General features: G+C 38.7%; 2 protein-coding genes across 5 annotated transcripts in view; one reads left to right on the forward strand and one right to left on the reverse strand.

Moving 5' to 3' along the window:
- The window catches only part of LOC121511283 (WD repeat containing planar cell polarity effector), a 127,707-nt gene extending 111,591 nt beyond the window's left edge, over positions 1-16,116 (reverse strand). For 3 of the 4 annotated variants that reach the window (XM_041789891.1, XM_041789888.1, XM_041789892.1), the window contains exon 1: positions 16,058-16,116. The gene's annotated coding sequence lies outside the window, so the exon portion shown is untranslated. Of the gene's footprint in view, positions 1-15,499; positions 15,848-16,057 lie in introns of those variants that run through there. The other variant, XM_041789889.1, reaches the window with a different exon arrangement.
- Positions 16,117-16,158: 42 nt separating this feature from the next.
- Positions 16,159-24,096, forward strand: mdh1ab (malate dehydrogenase 1Ab, NAD (soluble)). Its single transcript, XM_041790004.1, has 9 exons — positions 16,159-16,247; positions 16,789-16,887; positions 17,360-17,456; positions 18,655-18,830; positions 20,976-21,098; positions 21,222-21,398; positions 22,147-22,260; positions 22,539-22,628; positions 23,262-24,096. The coding sequence occupies exons 1-9, from the start codon at positions 16,245-16,247 to the stop codon at positions 23,382-23,384; spliced, it is 1,002 nt and encodes a 333-aa protein (XP_041645938.1). The 5' UTR covers positions 16,159-16,244; the 3' UTR covers positions 23,385-24,096.
- Positions 24,097-24,346: the final 250 nt, after the last annotated feature.

A 24,346-nucleotide genomic window follows, 5' to 3' on the forward strand; every position in this document is an offset into this window, starting at 1 on the left:
CAAACTTGTGCTGAAACCGGTCAGGGGAAGAGCAAAAGCATTTCTTCTGCCAAGAAAAGCTTTCTGTTTGGTTCTTAACTTTCCTTTCAATAAAAAAGTATTGCCCAGTTCATATAAAAATGCAGCTTTAGTTACCACTGAGCTAATTGCTTCACCAGCAGCAGCTATTGTTTACAGACTTGCTGTACAACTTTGCCATGTCAAGGCCAGTAGGGAGGAGACCAAAACATCTTAGAAAAGCTTTCATCGTGGCTCTTCTTTAACTTCTTGTTTGCACATATGCAAGGTTACAGAGTAGGGATGCACCGATCCACTTTTTTCAGTTCCGATGCGATTCCGTTAAATATGTGCCAATACCGATACTGATTCATATATATATATATATATTTGTTTCAACAATTATTATTGTTGTTGGTATAATGTGTGAGGTTACGTGAGGCTGTAGTAAACCATTAAGCTCCTCTTATTAAAATGCAAAAAAAAAAAAGTTATACAAAAATGAATTGAGTTAAAATGTATTCCAAACAAATTTATTTAAACTACTACTAAAAAATAAATATCAACATTATCCAAAAAACAACAACAACTGAGTATAAGTTATAAACAAAAAAGCTGCTATGTATTTTTAGCACTTTGGTCAACTGTGGTTGTTTTAAAGTGCTTAACAAATAAAGTTCAATTGGATTGGACCTATCATTTTTCATGAACACGGGCTTGAGAGCTCCGTCTATAATGCTCTTTAATGAACCTTCTGTCACTAGAGACCGCTGTAGCTTCAGTTAATGGCCACAGTCTTCCTCTCTGACCCTTCACCAGATGTAAACAGTGAGAAGCTTGGCTGTGGCTAAGCTGTTAGCGTATAGTAGGAAGACTGCAGTACAACAGTTTTTCAAAGTAGTAAATGGAAATAAAGTGGTATGTGGGCTGTCGAGGGTTAAGCTCACGTATGACTACTCACCTGAAGTGAAAAGAGGCGAAATATCAAAGCACGATATTAATCTGCAAAGAGGAACGAAAGCGGGTGGCGCTAGCTTTCAATGCTAGCCACGATGTAGAGACAGTATTATCAGGCTAACGTCACACCCACTCTTCTTTGTGTTCTTTCATCTTTAGACTATTTTTGACTATTCGAAATATAGATTTACGTTTAATCGACTAGGTAATTATACCACTAAGAACATCCCTAACTAATACTAGCTCAGTTACACACAGACTGTCTCATGTTGGACTGCAGTGCGTTCATGGTCTACCACAAACTGTAGGATGGATTTGGATCAGTCACTTGGATCGTCACCATCAGACAGATATCCATCTATTAATTATGTCCATATCGGACCCGATACAGATATTGGATCGGATCGGTCCCATCCCTATTACAGAAGTAACTCAACAGGAAGTTCCTCAGGAAGAACCTCTGTGATGTCCGATGTCCTGCAAAACTACTGCCCTCAGCTATATTTTTTGTTCATAATATCCCGCAAGAATGTTGAAAGAAATGAACTGTGTCAGATATCAGAGAGACTGTATGGAAGTGTGCTAGCTGACCAAGATGATAACTAAATAACAGGCCACGGCTGATCAAATTTATCAGCTTGATATGAAATGATGTTTTATAAACCACTCTGAAATGAAATATATCATGATTTATCAGCTGAAATGAAGTGCTGAGTGCTGTAAGATCATGTGGTAGGGTCAGATACATTTACAAAATTGAGTGAACAAGTAGAAGGGATAAAAACATTTTATTCTACAAATAAACTAACTTTTGAATGGCTGAACAAGTTAGCTTAACTTGTTCTGCTGTTCATACGTCTTTATACGAAATATATACTGCTTTCCAGTAAGCAAACTTCTTCTCTTATTTGCTAAAAGAAGAAATAATAACTTGCCAGATTACTTGCAAATATAGTCCATGATCTACCATGGACTTTACAGGTCACCTGGCAAACCATTGTTTCTTCTTTTTTTGTCCTCTTATCCTGAAGAGCACCTGATCCTGATCACAAAGTCTTAGACATTTTTGACCCCATGTGAAGCTCACCCTCTTTTTCGACACCTCTTTACTTATTTCTTGACAAGGAATATTAGTTGTGTTTTATTTCAGATGTTCCTGGAACACATATTCCAAGCTGCTTAATGGCACAAAAACTGGACAATACTATACTCTCCCCAGTGGCCACAGGTAGCTTTTAATCTATTACTAGGAGGCATCATCCATATAATAACGGATATAAAAGCATCAGTCACAAACGTTTGTGGAAATGAGATGTTAATAAAAAAGTGTTGTCCACTTTCGATGGAAACTGCTACTAAAGTACATCCGAGCTCAGAAACCACACCTACTGCTACCATCTTGTTCTCCTCAAATGATGCTGATTGGTTAGTCATTTCTCAGACCGGGGCACAATCCTTTTAGACCGAAGCTATGCAAGATGGATCTGCCAGATGGCAGACATGGAATCTGGCCAATCCATTGGCTTCTGTGAAGTCACATTGATTTCGTACATTTTGTAAAACACACGTATAACAAGAGAAGCTAGTTTAAATATCTAACTATACTTCTTAAAACGAACAGCTACAACTACAGAAGGCCTGTAAAACCACTTTATGTAATAATGCCACATTACGTAATAACCCCAACCATAGGACTTAGTGTGGGCTCCAAGGTATGCCCTATCCAACTTCCTTGCCCTAACTCTAACCGCTTAGTGACTTATGCCTAAACCTAACCCCCTTCAGGGCTCTAAACTAAACACCTACCCTACTACCTTGCCCTAACCCTAACCGCTTAGTGGCTTTGAAAATGTGGTGTTATAACATGATGGATGGAAAATGTATTACATTATTACATAATGCGGCGTTATTACATAATGTGGCGCTACAAGGTCTCAGCAATAAGGTGGGAAAAAAATACATACATATGGTGCATCTATAGCCAAAAGTATTTGGAAAATACTGGTATACTGAAACTGGCAAAGATCCAGTATTGTCCATCCTTACAAGAAAGGTTTTTATCTTCCTATGTTCAAAGGAGGACAAGGGCAATTGCATAAAGTTTATTTTCTTGTAGGCGACATCTACAATATGAAGAAAGAAGAAACCCATTAGGGTAAGGTTCCCTCTCTTATGTATGAATCTCATTATTTCTCGCCTGCAGTAAAGGGTCAGTCAAGTTGCTGTTGAGGTCTGAAATAAGCTAAAAAAAAAAAAAAAAGCAACAATAAAACAATTTTGTACACACACATGCGTTTATACACACATTTGGCTACCCTCCATCTGAGGGTACCGTCATATTAGAAGTCAAAGACACTGCTTGCACACCATGACATCCAAAGCCCACACCCATACACAGAGCACAGAAGGGGAAATTCTACAACACTGATTTCTGCTGTTTATTCAGAACAATAGCAGGGCTCTGCCTTGACTGCTGGGTCAAGTCATGTCTTGTCATACACTGTCTCCTCTTTCCATTGTAGCTGATAGTTATGTCTTGAGTACCGCAGGGGCCTCTACTGGGCCCCATGTTAAACACATTCACCCTGCAGTCAGACCTGTCTGATGTAAAGAGAACAGTCTCGTCTTTCACATCAAACGGACATGCAACTGTACCAAGCACCTACAATTCAAACACAGCTTCAGGTAAATGGTTACAGTCAACTGTAGGGGAAAAGAAAGACTATGAAAGTAATTTTGAATCATTTTAAGTAGTTAGATAGATTTTCTCACCCATGACATTACATCTGTATCATGCAGCATTAGTCTCTGGGCTGTGAAAAGTGTTTTGGTTACATCTGCTGTACTGCTGCTTTATTTCTATTACTTTTTCAAGTAATGTTACCAAGTTAACTTTGTATGCAGATGAAACAAATCAATTAAAAAATAGTTTTCACTGACATGATGAATTTTTTAAGATAAGTACATAATTTTAGCAATTGATCTAAAAAAAGCAGGGAAATATTGTGGTCAAAATGTCTCCCTGCTTAAAGTGAAGTGAAGTAACTGTTCAACCAACTGTCCAAAACAGAAAAACTTCCCTTAATTTACTGAAAAACATAAAAGAAAAGCAATAATTCATAATTTTAAAAAGCTGAAACCAAAACTTTACTTTCAAACATTTCCATTCAGATGACTTAGTAATTTTTCAACTTTAACTATGTCCCTTGACACTTGAGCCAGAGAAAATGATTTATCTTTACACCATGACACAAACTGTGCAATTAATAATGATCATAAAGGCTGTGTTTGACAAGTACTTGAGAGCTTAGAAGTAAAAATAACACATCACATCAGAAGATCATTTGGGAGGGTCAGAGTCATCACTCACACAAGGGAGGTGATCTTGATGTGAGACTGATGGTTTAGCGCCTGCATGTGAGTATTGTTAAACACTTTATCTGCAACAAAGACAGACAAATTACCATCAGGATGATCAATTATGTAAGAAAAAAAAGGTCTACAGCCAAAGCAGATTGTAAGGGATCTGGACCTAAACACTGATGTCTTGAAGTCTCATCATATTAAGGATTCAAATACAGACAACCATTAGACCAGAGATGAGAAGCTTTCAGTGTCTGCATGGCAATGTGATGTGATGGTGATCAGAGTGTGTGGATGAATTAGTGTGTGACCACTGTGACAAATTTCCCACTGCTGTTCTTTTAAATGTGCGACAGCCTCTTCACCAGCTCATACCCCCCCTTCTCTCTAATACATGTACATAGGCTTAAAGTCATCTGGGCGGGCCGATCCCGCTGGCTCACTGTCGGCACGGCAACGAGCACTATCCTGGCTAACATCTGCTACACGACCCGGGGCCACTCAGAATGGGCCTTAATCCCCACACAGCCATGTTGTGGGGGAAAACATTCTTTCCTTTTAGTGAGTGCAGACAAACAGGGACGAGCCGTGCTGCTGCTGCTAACCTGCAGGCAACCGGCCTCTTGGAAGGACCAGGAATGCTGTTGGTTACGTGGCCCCCCAATTGTGCTGTGGCCCATTATGGCTGTGCAGAGGGGTGTGACCGCCAGCGTCGGCAGTGAGTTGCCATCACTGGTCCAGTTGGAGGGATTTGGGTTTTGAGGTTAATGAAAGGTGGTGCAAGCAGGCAAGGTGGAGTGGGTCAGGGAAGGTTTGTCAGCCAGCCTTGTTATGCTAAAACAACAGTTGCATTGATTAAAAAAAAAAAAAAAAACATGTGAATCACCTAGCATCCTCTCTTATGTCCATTTGCTGCCACATCAACTGGCTGCGGATCCAGAAGCTGTGTAGCGCTTACGTTTCTGGTCATCCTTCAGTGAGTTTTTAAAAAAGTGTGTTTGCTGCTGTCAACAGAGGGACTGAGCTTTCAGTTAGGACTTCATCGTATGGAAGTCTGGTGCCCCCTTGTGTCTGCTATTAAGAAAGCAGCTGCAGTAAAAACTCACATATTTACAAGACATTCACACCAAGAATCATTCAAAGTCAGAACACAACAACAGCACAACTCCTCCTCTCCCTGAAACAAGCCGAGCCATGATCCTTCATATTACTGTTTCTGATAAAGATCTTTGACACCGACTCACGGAGGAAATGAAGACACAGCTCCATCAATCAGTCCATCAACTGCTATGAAATGTGTATTTGTCTTAATATGGAGTTTGATTCCATCAAACAAATTTCACGGACCATTTCCTTATGCAAACACCTCGGGGAGGAAGAGAGCTAGAGAGTGGTTGAGGCTCGCATGCAGAGGAAACATACCTCAGAAGGTGGCTCAGTGTGTGTGTGCGTGTTCAAAGATTTAATTGAATAGTTCTGCATCAGTGCCAAGAACTTGGTTGGTGTGTTTGTAGAGGTCTCTCTTTGCTCTGATTGAGGGCTTGGTTGTTGGTTCTTTCCCACAGCAGGCAAATACTTGGCTGGAAACAAAGTCCTCCTCAGGTTTCAATCACAGACAATCAGTTAGTGAAAAACTCACAGAGGTAGATGGCACATCAAGGAAGACAGGAAACATTTGTACACCCTTGGGCCTTGTCTTACAAAAGAGCCAAAGCAACACTAAACAACGGCTCAAACTAGTGTGAAAGCTAATTCTTCAAACAACAAAGGATATCTCAGCTTAACAGTGCTATCAATCTTCGAAGATGCGCTCTGCAAAAATCTGTAATGTGTTATAGAATTTAGAGAAATTTTAATAATTTCCACCAACTTTTTCTTAGACTAATAAATTTGCTAACAAATATTTACATTATCCAAAGGCAGTCTTTTGAATTACTATGCATAAGGTATTTATGGATCCAGATTCTATTCTAACTTTATTTCCAAATGACATAAAAACAAACATATATATATATATATATATATATATATATATATATATATATAAACTATATTACACAAGTGTTTTTAACCACATACTGTAAACAAAGTAACAATTCTGTAAGAAAATAGTGCAAACAACCTTGTAAAAAAGGCTTAGAGCTGGTTGCCTGGATCGCATCACAGATCGGCCCTTTCCCACCGATACCTAATCCAGCTTTGAGGGGCCGGATTGGGCCGATACCCGATACCAGGATCGGTATTGGCGCATCCCTACTTACAAGTTACTTTAGCTCAACACTTCTGTGCAGTGTTAGAAATTCACTCTCAGTTTATCTTTTTAAAACATTCAAGTTTTGTCATCATATTTACACCATAAGGTATAAATGTTCATGCTAGTTATTACTTTAAAAATGGAAATATTGCCGATATAGCATTTAGCAGATTTGGCAAAACAGTGTGTGTTTCTTTTCACTCTGGGTGTGAATCTGAAGTTTACACACCTTTAAGAATTGACTCATTGCAATGAACTTTTCATAACTGAAAAAGATTTTCATTAACTTGCTGTATTTGTGGTGTTTTTTATGACACCTTTTAGGAAAGAAAAGTTACTTTACTTACTACAGACTGTTAGGACACACACTGCGTTAAGCATCCCAAAATTATTGTAAATAAAATAAATGCCAATGCCTATGTTGCAAACAAAGCCTTAAGGTTTCTAAAAGCATGTTAGCAAACAAATTTAAAGAGACTGTAATTGCTCTATTACAAGTCAGTTGTAAAATTTTTATGGCTATAGTTGTAAACCTTTTAGTTATCAGTTTCTCTCATTTTCATAAAAGTGTGTATTTTCTGGTTTCTTTATTCTTCATTGTGAATAAACTGGAGGCTAGGATGTTGAGGACACAAGATGTGAAAATGTATATCCAGTTGTTGGGAAAAGTTGTGTACCTTATATTTATCCTTTCAGGCAATTTATAGACCTTATAGTCAGTAACGGCACCAATAACAGGTAGTCAAAGGCAGAAACTGTACCAATATCTAAGGATGAAGGTTGTTCAGCTTTTAGGAGTATATAACGATGTCCAGTAATGTGTTCGGCTGTACTCAAGCACTTCATGTTCTCAACCATTAGGGTTTTGTTTGCAAAATTTTGGCAAATGGTGTAAAAATTACCATCTTTAACCAGGAAAAAAATACCAGATGTGAACAAAATTAGAGAACTCAAACTTGAAACCTTTTCAGTTCAAGAGAGAAAAGCTGACTGCTGCAGCAACAAGTGTTTTTGCAAAGTCTTCACTGCCAATCCCTCATTTAGAAGTGCTTTGTAAAGTTACAGTCAAGCTGGGTAAACTATGGCCATATACTGACATCTAGTGTTCTACTGTAGTCACTACAAGTAAAAGCAAAAGAAAGAACAAGACCCCATAGGTAAAATCATACTTTCCATTTGATCTAAACCTCCATCAACTAATCCAAGACAAGAGCATGGCAGTGCTCAGACACAGACATGGCACAATGTCAACAAAGTGATGGTACAGGGATACAGAAGGTAAATATGATGAATGATAGCAGAGACAGTGATGTAATTGTCTGCTGTTTGTGATTGCTGTTTATGTATTTATGTGGGTGTGCAAGCTCGTGTGAATGCAGCCTGCTATCTCCCTGTGTCTGCTGGCACACTGTGAGGGCTATTTGGTCTAGGAAGACAGATAAGAGGGCGATGATGAGGTCGGTGGATGTGCTGGCTATCTGCCTCCGAGCTGCCAATGGGACAGGGTCACTCAGGTGCACTCTGCAGGGACAAGTGGAAGAGCAGAATAGGGAGAGATAAAGTAGGAGGACAGAGAGGGTGGAGAGGAAGGAGGTGAAATGACGAGGGAACAAAAGGAAAGGAGGAGATGGATCAGACAAAAGAGTGAAAGAGGGGTCAGCAGAGGAGACAGACACTGTTCACTGAGGGAGTGATGTGTAACAGTGTATGTGTGTGTGTGTGTAACATCCAGACATTGCTGGGCTTCATGAGCTTCTAGCATGTTCACACTCTATGTATATAAGTCTGTGTGTGTGTTAAGCATGTGTGTTTAGTAAAGGATTTGTGCATATGTGAACTTGCTCTCTCCCATGGCTTCTGTGGGGCTCCAGGTTCGGCCTGTAGGGTGGGACCAAACACCCACAATGCAGATTGTTTTCACAGCACACACACACAGGATCAGGCCGACATGGCAAACTGGCACCAGATATTATCATGAGTGCTTCTGCTGTTTTTGGTTTCATTCTGATTTCCTTTTTTCAAAGTTAAGGTATGCCTAATCCCCCCATGCCAACCTGACTGTGGAAACAGCCAGAGAAGAAAATAAACATCGGAATCTTCCTTGCCAAATATCAGTTAAAGCAACAACATAACATTTCAAGTGTGCTGCTTATGTATAAGTCATTGTTGTCATGAGCTGTTTCATTATAATTTTAAGGGAATTTTTACATGATTGTGATGGCTATGCACGTTCATAGCTGCACCTAATACAAACACACTGACAGGCTAATTTACACTTCAAATACATGCTGTACAAGAAGGGTTTTTCCCCAGGAAAGTTGCTTGGCCCGTTGGCAAATATCTTTCAACCTGCCAATAGTTTCCAGCATCAAAGGAGCAAGCTTTTGATACTGGAAGCTGTACGTTTTCAATATAACAAAATAAAGGTAAAGTACAGCTAATATAACCCAACTTTTTCTTCTTTAGGGCATTCATGTTTGGCCCACAGTTGCTGCTGACCATGGTGTTCCTCATTATACCCTACATTTCCAATTGTACTTAATAGAGCTCTCAGCATTAATGCATTAATTATGATTAATAAAGGTCCATAAATAGTGCATTAATCACATGCTCTCCTTTCAGTACAGTTTAGTTAGGCCCCTGCAACATCTCTCTGCTGCTACAGTGATGTAAAATAAGTACTCTCGCTTTAGTGCCTTATTTCAGTAAAAAGAAAAACAACAACAAAAAAAAAAACAAAAAAACAAAAAACTCATCATTCAGTTGACAAGTCAAAAGTCATCTACACCTCATGTAGATTATTTTTACCTTTAAACTGTCCCCTTATTTCATAGCATGGTCATTTTTTCATGGATAAGTAATTATCTTCAATCTACCTGATGTTCCTTTTACTTCTTATGCAAACAAAAGCAGATCTGTATCCAATCCAGAAGTCAATTACCCTGTAGCCAATATCTGCCCTTTTGACAAACATCAGCCATCAGCAAATAATGTTGGGTTTAATAGATATCATTTACCGATGTTTATTTGTTGGGCAGAAGAAGTGGCCTGTGGGACAAACTCTGACCTGTTTTCATGGTCAAAAATCAGAAAAAAATGTAGGCATTGTGGGAGAGTTACCAGGAGTGAAGCACCCATGGGGCATGTGAGTGTTGCATCACCTGCCCTTTTACAGAAACAGAAATTCATCCCCCTCACTATTTTTTACCAGAGCTGATATAAGACATTGGGCAGTAGGTGATGCTGGCATAAGCGCCAAACATTTTCAATGAAGCCCCAACAAATAACTAAAGGTATGTGTATTCATACCGTATCCGTTCGGTACGGGCCTCTCAGTACAGTACAGACGTGTACCGAATGGATACATGTGGAACGAAGCTCATACACAGACGGAAAACCAGAGAACAACTCACTGTCACACTGTCCTGGCAACCACACAACCACAGCAAACGACAGCAACAGCCTATTCCAAGATAAAAGTGTCCTGTTTAGGAACACTTTATTTCCCATTAAAATACAACAGCGGACAAAGACAACAGTAGCGCTGACATTATTCAGCAGGTGTGCCGCTTAAAGGATGTCATCCAGCAGCTCAATTAAAGCATTTGAAAAGGCTCTACTCAAACAAGAATGTCACTGCAACAAGGAAGAACAACAAAGTCTCACCAACTGATTCCTATGATTTAAGATCTATTTATTATAACAATGGTGGTTTTTTGAATCAAATTAATTCTAAACGCAGTACCTGCAACTGTCAGCCTTGGAGCAGGGGAAGAGGGGACTTCATCATGTCTGCAACTGCGTCATGGGTAAAGTTACCCTCAAATTTCACACAGCTCTAAACTCTTTATCCACCAAAATGGGCTGTGAAAAGTTCTCCCAAATTTTGTAGGATAGACATCAATTAGCATACTTAACAAGCTAACAGGTTGTAGGATGATGCGTTCAAGTTGGCCGGGAAATTTCAGTGTTTAGAGATGGGTATAAATATGTCAACATATCAATTAAAAAACCTAGCAATTCAAAAATGTATTAATTTATTAATACTGTTATTATTTGGAGACCTTTTGGAATGAGGTTTCAGCATTATTAATAATTTAAATGTAATTTATACAGCCTATTTATTTCAATACAATTTGAAAAAAAATAAAAATAAAATAAAAATCAGGTATGTATTCGCTTTAACAACTGTACCGAAAACGCAGGGAACCGTGACTTCAAAATCGAGGTACATACCAACATTTTTCTGTACCGTTGCACCCCTAGTAATGATCCGTCGATGTATATCAATACATCAATAGGTTGATGATTAACCAATCAGATCGACAGAAAATCTAAACATTAATCTACACCACCCAGTGACAAAATCTGGGTTGGAACCCATGGGTGGATTGCGGGAGATTATTTTGGTCGCTAAATTAGTTTTCAGAATTTCTTTTCTACTTTCCTACCTTTCTTTCCTAGTATTTAATGGGACATTTATGTCTGCAGTACATATAACCACCATAATAAAACACAAAACAAGACTACCAGTCTTGGATGGCAAAAGAGCTAAAGTCACATTTATAGATACTTGGCTGATAAAAAAGAAACTCATTGTTTCAACAGCCACTGAAGTGGCCTCTTCCAGGCTCATTACACAAAAAGCACCAGTTCAGGACCTGACTGAGTCAAGAATGAACTTTATCAAGGTTAGCACTGGCCATCAACTCAACCAACCAGCCAAGGACAGCGCAGACGGCACACTGAAAAAAAAATAAATTATACCAAAAACCCTGACTTTAAGTGAATAAATTATATGTAAATTTTCCATGTATTGCTCTCGTGGAGAAGTTGTGACCTGTACATTCATCACGCTATGAAATAATCATGGAACATTACAAGACGGAGATGTTTTAAAGCTAAATGCAAAGCCGGAACTACACTCCAGACATGGCTGCTGCACTGTATCACTCCGCCCAGTGGTTTACTCGAGAAATAGTTCCGAGTATTTGCTTCATGTGTCGTAATGTTACATAAGTATACGTTATTATTTCATAGCGTGGTGAATGTGCAGGTCACAACGTGTCCACAAGAGCGTTTTGGAGTTGTTGGATTGTGTATTTGATGAGTTTGATGAGGGAAAGCCAGAATACTGTCTGCTTGAATTGAGTTGGCACAGCAGGTCCAAACTCGGCAGCGGCGATCTTAAAATAGCTTGCACTGACAACTGAAGGTAACGAACCTATTACTAAGACTATAGGAGTTATGGCAATGGGCGAATTTGCCAAAATGTTGAAGTATCCCTTTAAACTTTACCCAAATTAAAGCTAAACTAGTACTAAGGCCTTGATAAGTTATAACGTACAGAAAACTATAATGTTGAGTCACAATGGCTTTAACCTTCTAAAAAGTGGGTCACCAGAAAAAAGTTTGGGAATCGCTGACCTATACCGTCACCTTTAAGCTGTGCTTAAAAACAAAACCACCAGCCACACTGAAAAACCACAGGTCACACCTACCAATTCATACACTATGGCAAAGGCTGCTATGTAGGCCAGCCATCACTATTATCTAATCCCATGCGCAACCATATACATTCATACGCCACTGATGCAGCAGTAGGAGCTAATTGGGTTTAAGTGTCTTGCCCAAGGACACATCAACATATGACCGTAGGATCAAAACCACAACCATCCATCTGAGAGATTACTGACTTTACCTACAGAGCTGTGATTGCACTCTTGTTTTCATTCAATACCATTCTGAAGGATGTGTACAGAGAATTTCTTCAAGTTGTTGCTCTTGGATGCTAACTACAGCTAAACTTTTTTTTCTTACCAGTAACTTGCAAACTCTGGCTGTCTGCCTTTTGCTGCTGGGCAGGGAACCTAAAATGGGTTTCATTTTTTGACTGTTTTCTTTCACTGTTAGCTGCCTGCTGCTGTTAGATAGCGTTTAAGAGGCCGTGAATGTTATATAAGACACAATTATCAATCACAGACATAAACTGCATAAATTACCCTATAATACCATCTTGAAAGCTGCATGCTTGTTACAAACAACACATTTAAAAAAAGGTTGGGCTGTCAGAACAATACATTATCACAATTAATTCAGGTCCAGAAATAGTGCATTATGTTTTAATCATTAACCACATGCTTTATTGTCCCTCTTAGCACACTTTGGCTAGACCACTGCAGTATCTCCCTGCAGCCGCAGTGATGAAAAATAAGTACACCCATGGACCTAAGTGTGTCATTTCAGTAAAAAAAAAAACAACTCACTGACAGCTCAGTCAAAAGTCATCAGCACCTCATCTTAAAATATATTTAACTTTTTTCAGTACCCTTATTTCCTTTTCAACCCATAACAAACTATTTTTTGTGGTTACGTTCATATCATAATCTTTAATATACCTGAAGATCCTTTTATTTATCAAAATAAAAGTAGGTCTGTATCTTAACAGAAATTAAACTACTCTTTAATCAAATCATTCAAATATCAAACCAAAACGTTTCAAGTGCAAAACAGTAACATTTTAAAATGCAACAAAATTGCAATCAACCACAGAAATTCTGTGATTAAATCACAAAATGTATTCATATGACAGCCCTATCAATATCAATCTTACTTCAGTTTCTTGAAATGTGGAAAAATCCAAACCCTAGCAGCAGTGAGGCAAGTTAAACAGGAAGTTAACAGGCCACCTTATATTCTAATCAGTGCTCTATAGCTACAGTGTAATCATACAGTTCAGTGCCTTACAGCAGCTGTAAAACAGGGGGACTTACACTGACACCCATGACAGACACAGATACCACACACACAGAGGGTCTAAAATGTAACTGGAGCTGAGCGGACTACCAGACTGTGGCAGCTGCTTCAAACGCCTCAGAATCACACTTTCACATTCAAAGAGTCACTGAGAGGGCAAGAGTTTATGTCACCAAGGTCAATGACAGGAAGGCACACAATAAGCGCAGAAATTTGGGGGTTTCTGTTGGAGAATCGATTGCTTCTTTTGCTTCACTTTGTTCCTTTAGTATGACAAGGCACACATAGGGAGGTTGGCCAAAAATATTTTTATGATATAAGATTTTGATCTTTTACATAGTAGAATGTTACAGCAGTCTAGTCGACAAAACCAAGTTGAACTTATCAACTTACAAAGCTTGAACAAGCTAAAGTCATAATTTTAGTGTTTTGAAAGTTCCAAATTTTTAATTGTTTAGAGAAAAAAAGGTGTATAAGATTTGAGTACTTTAACAAGTTAGATAATATTAATTCTGCATTTTCAAATCAATTAGAAATCATAGGAATTCATAGGACATGTACTTACTATGATCAAGTGGAATTCATCAATTAAAAAATTATGAAAGTCAGTGTGTAGTTGGTTGATTAAAGCCCAATATTTACTGAGTGAGGCATACAGGCTTGTCTGGTTGTTGATTTGGGAAAGTGACAGAAAAAATGTCTAAAAAGACACACTCAGTTGTCACCTCAGGAAAGTGTGAAGACACACAAAGTTGTTATTACTACCACAAGTCATGAAAGATCTTAGATATTACATTGCCTATAAAAAGTATTCACCTCCTTTGATGTTTCACCCTTTTATTGATTTTATAAATCAATCATGGTCAGTGTGATTTGGCTTTTTAACCAAAAAATACAAAAAACACTCTTTAATGTCAAAAACAGATTTCTGCAAAGTGATGTCAATTAAATAAAAATATGGAATGTAAAATAAGTGACTACATAAATATCTACCCCTTTTAAAGTGACTGACCTACTTCATTCAGCCAATTGGTGCTAGTAGTCTCACAATTAGTGAAATGGGGGTCATCTGGGTGCAGTGAATGTGTCTCAAGTGATTGTAGAATAAAGACACCTGTGTCTCGGATGACCAGTTACTGGTTTATCAATTTTCCTGGCTACCATTACACCATGAAGACAAAAGAACACTCCATGCAATTCAGAGAATGGGTTACTGAAAGTATAGATCGGGGGATGGATACAAAAAATCCAAGGCACCAAACATCCCCCAGAGTTCAGTTTAATCCATCATCAAGAAATCAAGAAATGGGAAGAACACAGCAAATGTGTAAATCTGCATAAAGCAGGCCATCCTCTCAAACAGAGTGACAGTGCAAGAAGGACACCAGTGAGAGAGGCCACCTAGACAACCATGACTACTCTGAAGGAGTTACAAGCTTCAACAGCTGAGATGGGGGAGACTACATACAGCTGTTGCCTGGGCTTTTCACCAGTCAAAGATGGTGCAATTAGAATTTAGTTATTTATTCATAGAACTATGCTGCCTTGGGATCTAAAATAACAAAAAATGTTCCTACAGGAGTATTAAAAAACAAATAAAAGTACAAAATTAAGCATATACAACTATCTACACTATTTTTTTTTTTTAGTAATGCAGTGTTTCCAATCTTTTGGCGCCTAGTAAGCCAGCAAACCACAGTCTGATGCCAACCAGGTGTAACACCATCTCCTCTGCTTTTAGTACAAGTCTTGTAATGAGCTTGTAATGAGTACATAAAATATTGATAAACATGTTCGCCTAACACTGGGTCTCGAAAGGGTCCTCTTGACTCAAGATACTAGAGACAGTACTTACTGGAAGATAAAAGAGGAGAGGACTGAATTTAAAAAAAAGACAGAATTTGAAAATTTGATGTTTAAATACAAATCAAACTAAAAGCATGTCCACAGTGAAGGTATCAACGTACAGCGATGACAAAATTGAGATGTAGCTTGATAGTCTTTTACGTTATAAGGTAAGGCAAATGATGATACAGACAGAAGCTCAAACTTCTGGGAAATGGGAGGCTTGCCGTAGCCCCTTTTACCCTATATATTTGCACAAAGTGGATAAAAAACGAAGACATTATGACAGACTGAGGAAAATAAGAATAAAGCAAACTACAAACTTACCTTGGACACCTTGGTGATGACGGACATAGTTTTTGTGGTCTGTTCTGGGCTCCTAAACGTATGTAGTTTTTAAACGTAGCGTTTTCTGGTGTTATGAAATGCAAACATTTATAGCTTCAGTAAGCTCTTTTGGTTAAATAATAATAACATGTGAACACAAACAGTTCATCACGCGGAATAGTTAGCATGAACCACATCAACTGCTTCTTCGTCTACATTCAATCAGCTTCGTTTCGTGTGATTAAGTTATGCAAACGTCCTTTGTCGCTGGAAAAAAAACTCTTTTTGGTATTCTGCCCTTCGTCTTAAAGCAGCGCTAATTCGACTAGCAAACTGTACTTTTGCTGCTAGCTGGTTCTTGGCTGCTGCTGGACACAGGTCGCTAAGCAACAACAAACGATGCATGTGCGGGTATGCTAACGAGCTAGCTTCAGCGATAGCCGCCTGTCATACAAAAACTGACATTTAAAACTGTGAAATGTTGTAAAAAATACACGTAAGGAATATGCTAGAAAGATACTAGAGATATGGACGTTTAATAACTATCGACGAACTCACCTGTTGAGAGTAGTTGGGTTGTTTCAAGAAAAGAGACAACGTCGACCCTACAAAACTACAACTACCTAGATCCCATATCTGCCGTCAGGCAGTTACAAGTGTCGTGATCCACTGAGGACTTAAATAGGAGTGACCTCCTGTTGGTTAGAGGAGTGGGAGAGCGAGTACTGCAAGCTTTTGTGCGAGCATGGTGAGTAGAGGGTTCATACATATCTGATATCCATTCAATATGCATTTTTACACGGTGATAAGAAGTAACTACTTTGATTTACTCAGCGTAACAATTTTAAAGTTTTGCTTCGTCCCGCGAAGCCAGCTTCCTGCACAAATTGGCTGTAATATAATTAGAACCGTAGTGTAACTAGCTTGGAGTATTACGTTAGCCCCACCTAATGACTTTAAAGTTAATTTTGTTCAGAAAAAATATCTCGTAATCATGTATTTGTGTTATGTGCCACTTTGGGGGTTAAATAAATAATGTTGAGTATATGGGAAAGATGGCGATGCACTTGATAACCTAAGTATATCCTGGTTATGTTATGCAACAGTGAGTGGAAAGCACACTGTCTAATTTTGAACTGACTCCCTGCCTTAGTAAATCCTGTTGACAAGAATAGACATCACCCAACCCACGTGCAACTGACAGTCAAACTGTCACTCTCATACCTGCTCCCCTAGTGAAAGCAATGCTAATAGTACTAACAGCCGTGTTCTTAACTTGTGTCTTGCAGGCTGAGCCTATTAGAGTTCTGGTTACCGGCGCTGCTGGGCAGATTGCCTATTCCCTTTTGTACAGCATTGCCAAGGGAGATGTCTTTGGCAAAGATCAGGTAAAGAAGGGCTTGCTCGGGTAACACACTCATTTCCTTTTTCTTATTAGGCAGTGTAAGGGCAACGCCAAGACAAAATGTTTGTAAGATCCTGGCAGCCCTCAGTTAGCAGCTGTGGAGGTTGTAGTTTTTCCAGGTCATGCCTGGGGTGACATTGAAAAGATGTTACTCCTTGTGGAAAATGATCCGGCTGCACTCACTAGTGGGTGAGACAGGATTGTCCTTTGAGTTGGAGAAACTGATCCACCGCCAAGACTCTTAGGTCAACTTTAAAACCACTTGATCCATTTGGCACAGACACAGAGCTGCATGGCTTAGGCCTTCACACTCCTTACAGACAACTCCCTCCTCCCACTGTCTGTCATTTCATTTTACATGTGAATTGTAATTTAAATGCATTTAAACTGAGCCCATCATGTTTAATTCATGTCACACCATTCATGAGAAATTTCTGTCCACTTCTTTTGGTCAGCCCATCATCTTGCTCCTCTTGGACATTACAGCCATGTTGCCAGTCCTTGAGGGAGTTGTCATGGAGCTTCAGGACTGTGCCCTCCCACTTCTGATAGGTAACCATAATGAGGTGGAACAAATAAGTGATGCTGTGAAGATTTTCTTTAATGTCCATTTCATATTATTTTTCATTAGATAGCATATCTGCACATGTTTCTGTTTGTCATGGTGTTTTTTTTTCCCTCAATGCAGCAGTGTATTTTTTTATTGAATTGTAACGCACATTATGATGCTTTTTCAAGGCTCCAGATTTGAAACAAATTTTATATTACTGGCTTGGTTTTGATACTTATAATTTTGTGCAAAGTTTTTGCGTTTCACCCTTAGTTTGACTATCAGTACTGATATTATGAGTTGTGCTGTAGTTACCAATCTCTGTAATGATAGCTTTGTTCTCTGCCAAGAACAAACACTTCTGCATAAATTTCATTTTTCATCAGGGTTTTTCTGTGTCATCACAGTTACCCCTCTCATGACCTCAGTCGTGAGGCGCCATTATGTGCCACCTCCATTGTGACCTGGAATTTTTCCTTTGAATTGGTGCCGTCCTTTGCTTTGTTTGGACAGAGGCTGTGAGAGGCCCCTGTATTAACCAACTGTGCAGCAAAGACAACGCCTCATACACTGAGATGGGCCCAGCTATGTAGTATAGCTCCGGTCACATGGGTGATATATCCAAAATAACTTTCTCAACATTGTGCATGTATTATTTGAGAAATAATTGCAAAAAAATATTTTCATGAAGTTTGGTTTGAAAAATTTTAGGAAGTGAATCATCACCTCATTGAGTTGTTGTTATAGAAGCCACATGGAAAGACCTGACTTAAACTTTTGTATTTGAGTGCTATGTCAGTTTAGGGAGTGTTCAAACAAGTTTGTTGTTGACAAAACCCTGATCAGGAATTCAAACATCTGTTTCTGTGTTACAGGTGAGACATCTGGGAGACAGCATGAATAAATACCTGGTTCCATGTAGGATTCTGCCGGGAAAAAAAAAAAAAATTAAGACTTGGAGATATCATTCATGTTCCATTTGTTTATTTGGGACTACATTTTTACATTTAAGGAAAATTAGGTATAGTTGTTGACCTGCATTCTAAACTCAGACTTTGGAAGTTAAGTGTTATGCTTCTTTCTTTTCAGTATGGAGCCTGTGGATCAGTCTGTTTGGCAAAGAACAAATTTTAGATGTCATCCAAATGTATAGAATTGCTAAGCCAGCACCACTATTATATTCATTTCACATTTCCACAGAAATTGTCCCCACTGACAAAGAGGCAGTGGCCTTCCAGGACCTTGATGCAGCCATCTTGGTGGGCTCCATGCCTAGAAGGGAGGGCATGGAGAGAAAGGACCTGCTCAAAGCCAACGTGGCCATCTTCAAGAGCCAGGGAGCCGCCCTGGAGAAATACGCCAAGAAGACTGTCAAGGTAATTGCAAAAGACTGCTGTAACATGCATAGTTATTGTGACACCCATTTACCTTGTTTTCTATTTGTTTGGAAAGTGTTATGCTCACTGGTAGGTTACCTGTGTTGCATTGTTTTGGGGTTGTTCCCCAGGTTGATTATTTGTTCCTACTGTGCTGAGTTGATTCCTGTTCAGAGCCTTGATGTAACTTTGCAAGCAGTCATGCAACATTACAACTTTGTACTATCGTTGTTTAAAGGTCACATATTTGACCTTTTTAAGACAAATTTATATTTATTTATTTATATTATACAGAGGTCCTCAAAACATGTCTGTGAAGTTTATCGCTGAAAAAACAGTATTGGATTTTTGCATGTCTAAAAAAAAACCTTCTGTTTCAGCCCTGCTCAGAACGAGCTGTTTCTGTGTCCGTGGCTTTAAATGTTAATGAGCTCTCTGACTTCACACCTGACTTCGCCCCTCTCCGAAAATAGATCTGGCTTAAAGGATGTGGCTCACCTGGGGTCCATTCGAAAAGTCCAAAAAAATACCTTGTAAGTCCTTTCTTATTCACTTTTCCTTAACCCAGATGAAAAATGTCCCAGGGTCAAGAAAAGGTGAGATAGGAAAGGTGATTAGGGAATCTGACTGCATTTTCCCTAGGGAGATGTTACGGACATGACATGTGTTGTTTGTGTAAAAACAACAATTTAATGTTGATGAACTACAAAATTCGCTTCTACCACTCAGTGCATTCTCCATGTTGTTATGTGCAGCGAATGAAACATAAAAACCTTGGTGATAAAAATGAACTCATTAGGATTTTTATATCCTAAAGTGTCTCCAGGATGAGGAACTGTGGCTGTGAACATCTAAAACAGCAGAAATGTTTCTCTTAATCTGAACTCTCTGCAATGCCAATACAGCTAGATGAATGATATTCAAGTCCTTTTATTTCACAACAATATTAAATAGTTTTGTTTTATTCCCTACCTATCCATTTTGTATTTAATTCTCTTGTCTCTTAATTTTATTAGTCTACTCTGGTTCTGTCTTTTTTCAGCTCGTTATGTGAAAAGCTCTTTAAATCGCGTCTTACTTGCTTAATTATAATGATAAATATAATAATCACAATATGGGGACATGCCAACTTTATCACTTGAATTGGTTGCAGTTAACAAACTTTTATCACATTGACTGTAATATTTCAAAATGGCAAAGTAAATGCAGTTTGAAATACTGACTGATCGGTTTACTGTTTTGATAAAAATGGAAATGAGAAGAAATGAAATGTTATCATAAGTGGAATGATGTAGTTTTTATGTCTGTAATATTCCTCTGTTCATCCCTATTTCCTTCCATTTATCACATGAATTATAGATTTGATAATGGATTTTACTGTTTAAATTGAGGCTAGTAAAGTTACAGTCAAATTGATCGCATTTTAATAAGCGGTCAACAGATGTGTCACTTTAAATTAAGTTTACGCATAGAATTGTGGGTTTTGTTTTCATCTCTCCTTTGTTAAAGGATGGTCCAGTGTTTCCTAGGCTAAAGGAGATAAGGAAAGGAGCTTCATTATTTCCTTTATTATCAGTTAGAGAATTTACATTGACAACACTAAAATATGCCTTGGTCATTTCACTCAGTTAGGAACCTTCCTAAGCAAAATGGACTATTCAAACAGAACATCAGGGGAGGAGGGCGGAACTTTCTTCCAAGCGGGGAGGGCCAAACGAACATGGGGGTGGTGCTAACTCCCCACATGACATCATGAGGGGAAATCTGAGAATGGCTTGTTTCGGCACACATTTTCTGGAGGGGGGGGGGGGGGTTTGATTACTGGGGGATTGTGGACAGGCCAGGGGCATGTATTTTTGTTAGAAAAGTCTGGAAAAGTGTATTTATTTTGCATAATATGTGACCTTTAAACATTTCTTTACCTCTAAATGACTTTTAGCATAATATAGTTTTGCGTATTAAAATCTTAGTGGCTACATTGTGGTAAAAAAATGAAACAAAAGTCTACATCATTTTTCAAATAGAGATAATCTATTCCGGATAATTTCATATCGCAGAGTCTGATCTGTTTTCAGTACGTAGTTTGTATTGGTGGAGTCAGATGAGCTACCGTGGGTGTGTCTTGAAGCATTACTGTGTTTTTAGGTTCTGGTTGTAGGAAATCCAGCCAACACCAACTGTCTGATTGCGGCAAAGTCTGCACCCTCCATCCCAAAAGAGAACTTCTCCTGCCTGACCCGTTTGGACCATAACAGGGCTCGCTCTCAGGTGTGTATCCATTGCAGTTCAGTTCAAAGTTTACTCTGGAAAAGAAAACTCTAGCAGCATGATTCTGCTGTGTCCAAACCAGTCATGAACTCATTGTTGTCCCTTCATACTCCACTCCTTTAGGTGGCAATGCGCTGTGGAGTTCCTGCCACCCATGTGAAGAATGTGATCATCTGGGGCAACCACTCGTCCACCCAGTACCCAGATGTGCACCACTGCTTGGTCAACATGTCAGGGAGTGAGCTCGCCTGCTTTGATGCAGTCAATGATGATGCCTGGCTTAAAGGAGACTTCATTTTGGTGAGGTTTTTTTTAATACAGTGTAACCTCTCTGCATTTTGCATAGGAGCAAGGTGCATGCAACAGCCTTTGAGAAGTGTACAGAATGCTAATATTATACTTTCCTGGTCTGTTAGCTAAAGCAGTGGTTGTCAAATGGTGTGGCAAGGCACAATAGCATGCCTTGAGTCAAGTCCTGGTGTGCCATCGGAATTTGTACAACCACACTTTATTGCTACACCTATACAACAACTCAAGTTACCATGTGTTTTTGTATGGGTATTGTTCTACAAAAACAGATTGAAAACCACTGAGCTCAAGCATGCAAAAAGAGTAAAGTATTTAATAATCTAATTCATTTTTTGATAGGTTTTCTGAGATTAAAATTAATAAATGTGGGCACGCAGATGGCTTAGTGGTCTAAGGCGCTAACCATGTATGCAGGTGGCCTGGGCTCAAATCCGGCCTGTGGCCCTTTGCCGCATGTCTCTCCCCACTCTCTCTCCGCTTCCATCTCTATCCACTGTCCTCTGTTAAATAAAGGCACGAAAAGCCCAAAAATAAATCTGAAAAAAAAAAAAAAAAAGTATTTGGCAATAGAAACAACTGAATGTAATATTTTAATGGTTTCCCCACACAATTCTTCTAGATAACAGCTCCAGATATTTCAGCTATCATTTTAAGTCATTCACAGAAGAAACCATAACACAGCTAAATAACACAGGATAATCTCTAAATGTGTGTTTTGCTCACATTCCCTTTTTCCCAGACGGTGCAGCAAAGAGGAGCTGCAGTCATCAAGGCCAGGAAGCTATCTAGTGCCATGTCTGCAGCCAAGGCCATCTGTGACCACATGAGAGACATCTGGACTGGCACCCCTGAGGTAACCACCTTGTTTCTTCTTAATAAACTTAAAAAGTCAAAGTCTGTCAGAAAAGCATCCTTTGATAATCGTTTGAACTTTTTAAATCAAAATTTGAAAAAACATTTTTTTATGTTTAGGTGGTGGCATTTGAAAATAAGGTTTCTACAGGTTACTTTTGGCTTTGCAAAATCAGTCTGTAGTATTGTATTGTAAATAACCTATTTAACATTCACAAAAATGAGTTATTGTATCTGAAATCAGCAACATTTTAATGAATTTCTCGCCCTTTTTCTCAGGGCGAGTTCATCTCCATGGGCGTTTACTCCTCTGGCAACTCCTATGGAGTCCCAGAAGACCTTATCTACTCATTCCCTGTCCAGATCAAGGTGAGACTGATGTAACTTTCTTCAGTTTTCTAGCAGCCTGTAAGGGGTTTGATCTTGACAAATAAACAGCACCCTGAATCTGAATCAGCTTTATTGATGAGGCATTCTTTCTCATTAGAGGAGTTTGACTTTGGCAAGCTAATATGTTCAAACATACATAAGATGATGGTGCAGTAAGAAGTGAGTATTGCAAAGGACACTGAAATAAACAAATCTGTAGTTATGTAACAGATGGTTTTAGAGGGAGAGTTTTTACAGTATTTATATCAAAGCTGTGTGTGTAGCTTTAAATCTGATAAGGTGGATAATAATACTTGCATAATTTAATGTGTGGGCTTAAAATTAGGATAAATAATCTTTTTTACATTTACACGGGGTGTTGTGTTGTAGGGTTATTTCACAGTAATTGTTCTGACACACTGGTTGTTAGAGAGTTCATCATGACACCCTGTGAAAATAAAACTGTATTGGCAGCCACTGCTCCTTATTTTCTGCCCAGATTGTGTTTTTTCCTTGAAATGGAAACTACTTTGTGGCTTTTAGGAAAGATACTGCATGATTAGCGGATATAGATAAATTAGGGTTTGTGATGATATATAACAAGAGCTTTGGCTTATAAAACTCCCTTCACAGGACAAGACCTGGAAGATTGTGGATGGGCTGCCCATCAACCCCTTTTCCAAGTCAAAGATGGAGACCACAGCAGCAGAACTAATGGAGGAGAGAGAGACTGCTTTGGAATTCCTGGGAGTATGACTAGACCCTTCAAGGCCACACGACCAGCACTTAAAATGCCCCAAAACTCCAGACTCCCGTCTGTGAGAACGCACTCCACCAACCCCTGCATTACTCCGTGTATGTGAGAGTGACAGAGCAAGTGAGTCAGTGTATATGAGTGTAAAGATGGATTTATACTTCTGCGTTGGGAGGCAGAACATTGAAACAAACCCCGGCACTAAAATGTGCAGCAGTTACTGAGATTCCAAACAGTGACAGGGATTTGCCTGGGGAGTTTCTTTTGTTTTCTTTAATTATTTTTCTGAAATTAATGAATTGTTAATAGTTAAACAGTAGTAAGTTAAATTAAAGCTCTCAAAGTGTCCCTTTTTAATCTCATCAGATTTATTCTGTAACCTCTTAAAGCCATTTGCACTATAAACCTTGTACTTGCTCGAACTGGCACTGTCTTTCAAGAAGTAAAACAAAACTTGGGCTTCAATTTATTGCACATCTTTATTCTCTTTCTCAGCAACCAGAAAGGCCACTAAACTATAATGCACAAGTATATCTCCACCTTATTTTTACTGTATATTCTGAAAGTCCACCAACTCTGTAACCACCTTATTTTTCTCTGGGGGTAAGTGAAACTTGGATGGTTGTTACATATAGTAAGTGAGTCATTAAAGTCTCTAACTCTGGATCGAATAAATTTTAAAGAGCTGAAAAATTAAAAAAAATACACAATGTAGTTGTATTGTTTTGAGTCTTCTTCATCTTGTTTTCAAATGTATTTCTCATATATTTGGGTATATTTTGTTAATCATTTGCACTACAAAGAAGTGCACATCAGATGGGTTAGTGACTTGGTTACATTTTTTCTGCTTTATTCCCGTGCTGAAGGGAAAGAAAATACTTTGTCTTCTGACAATTTGTCTAAACTGCAGTAACTAAACCTATTTATACAGTATGCAAGATTCTGGGTATAGTCCTACTTCAGG

Source organism: Cheilinus undulatus, linkage group 6 (genome assembly GCF_018320785.1).
Source record: "Cheilinus undulatus linkage group 6, ASM1832078v1, whole genome shotgun sequence".
NCBI classification, from domain to species: Eukaryota; Metazoa; Chordata; class Actinopteri; order Labriformes; family Labridae; genus Cheilinus; species Cheilinus undulatus.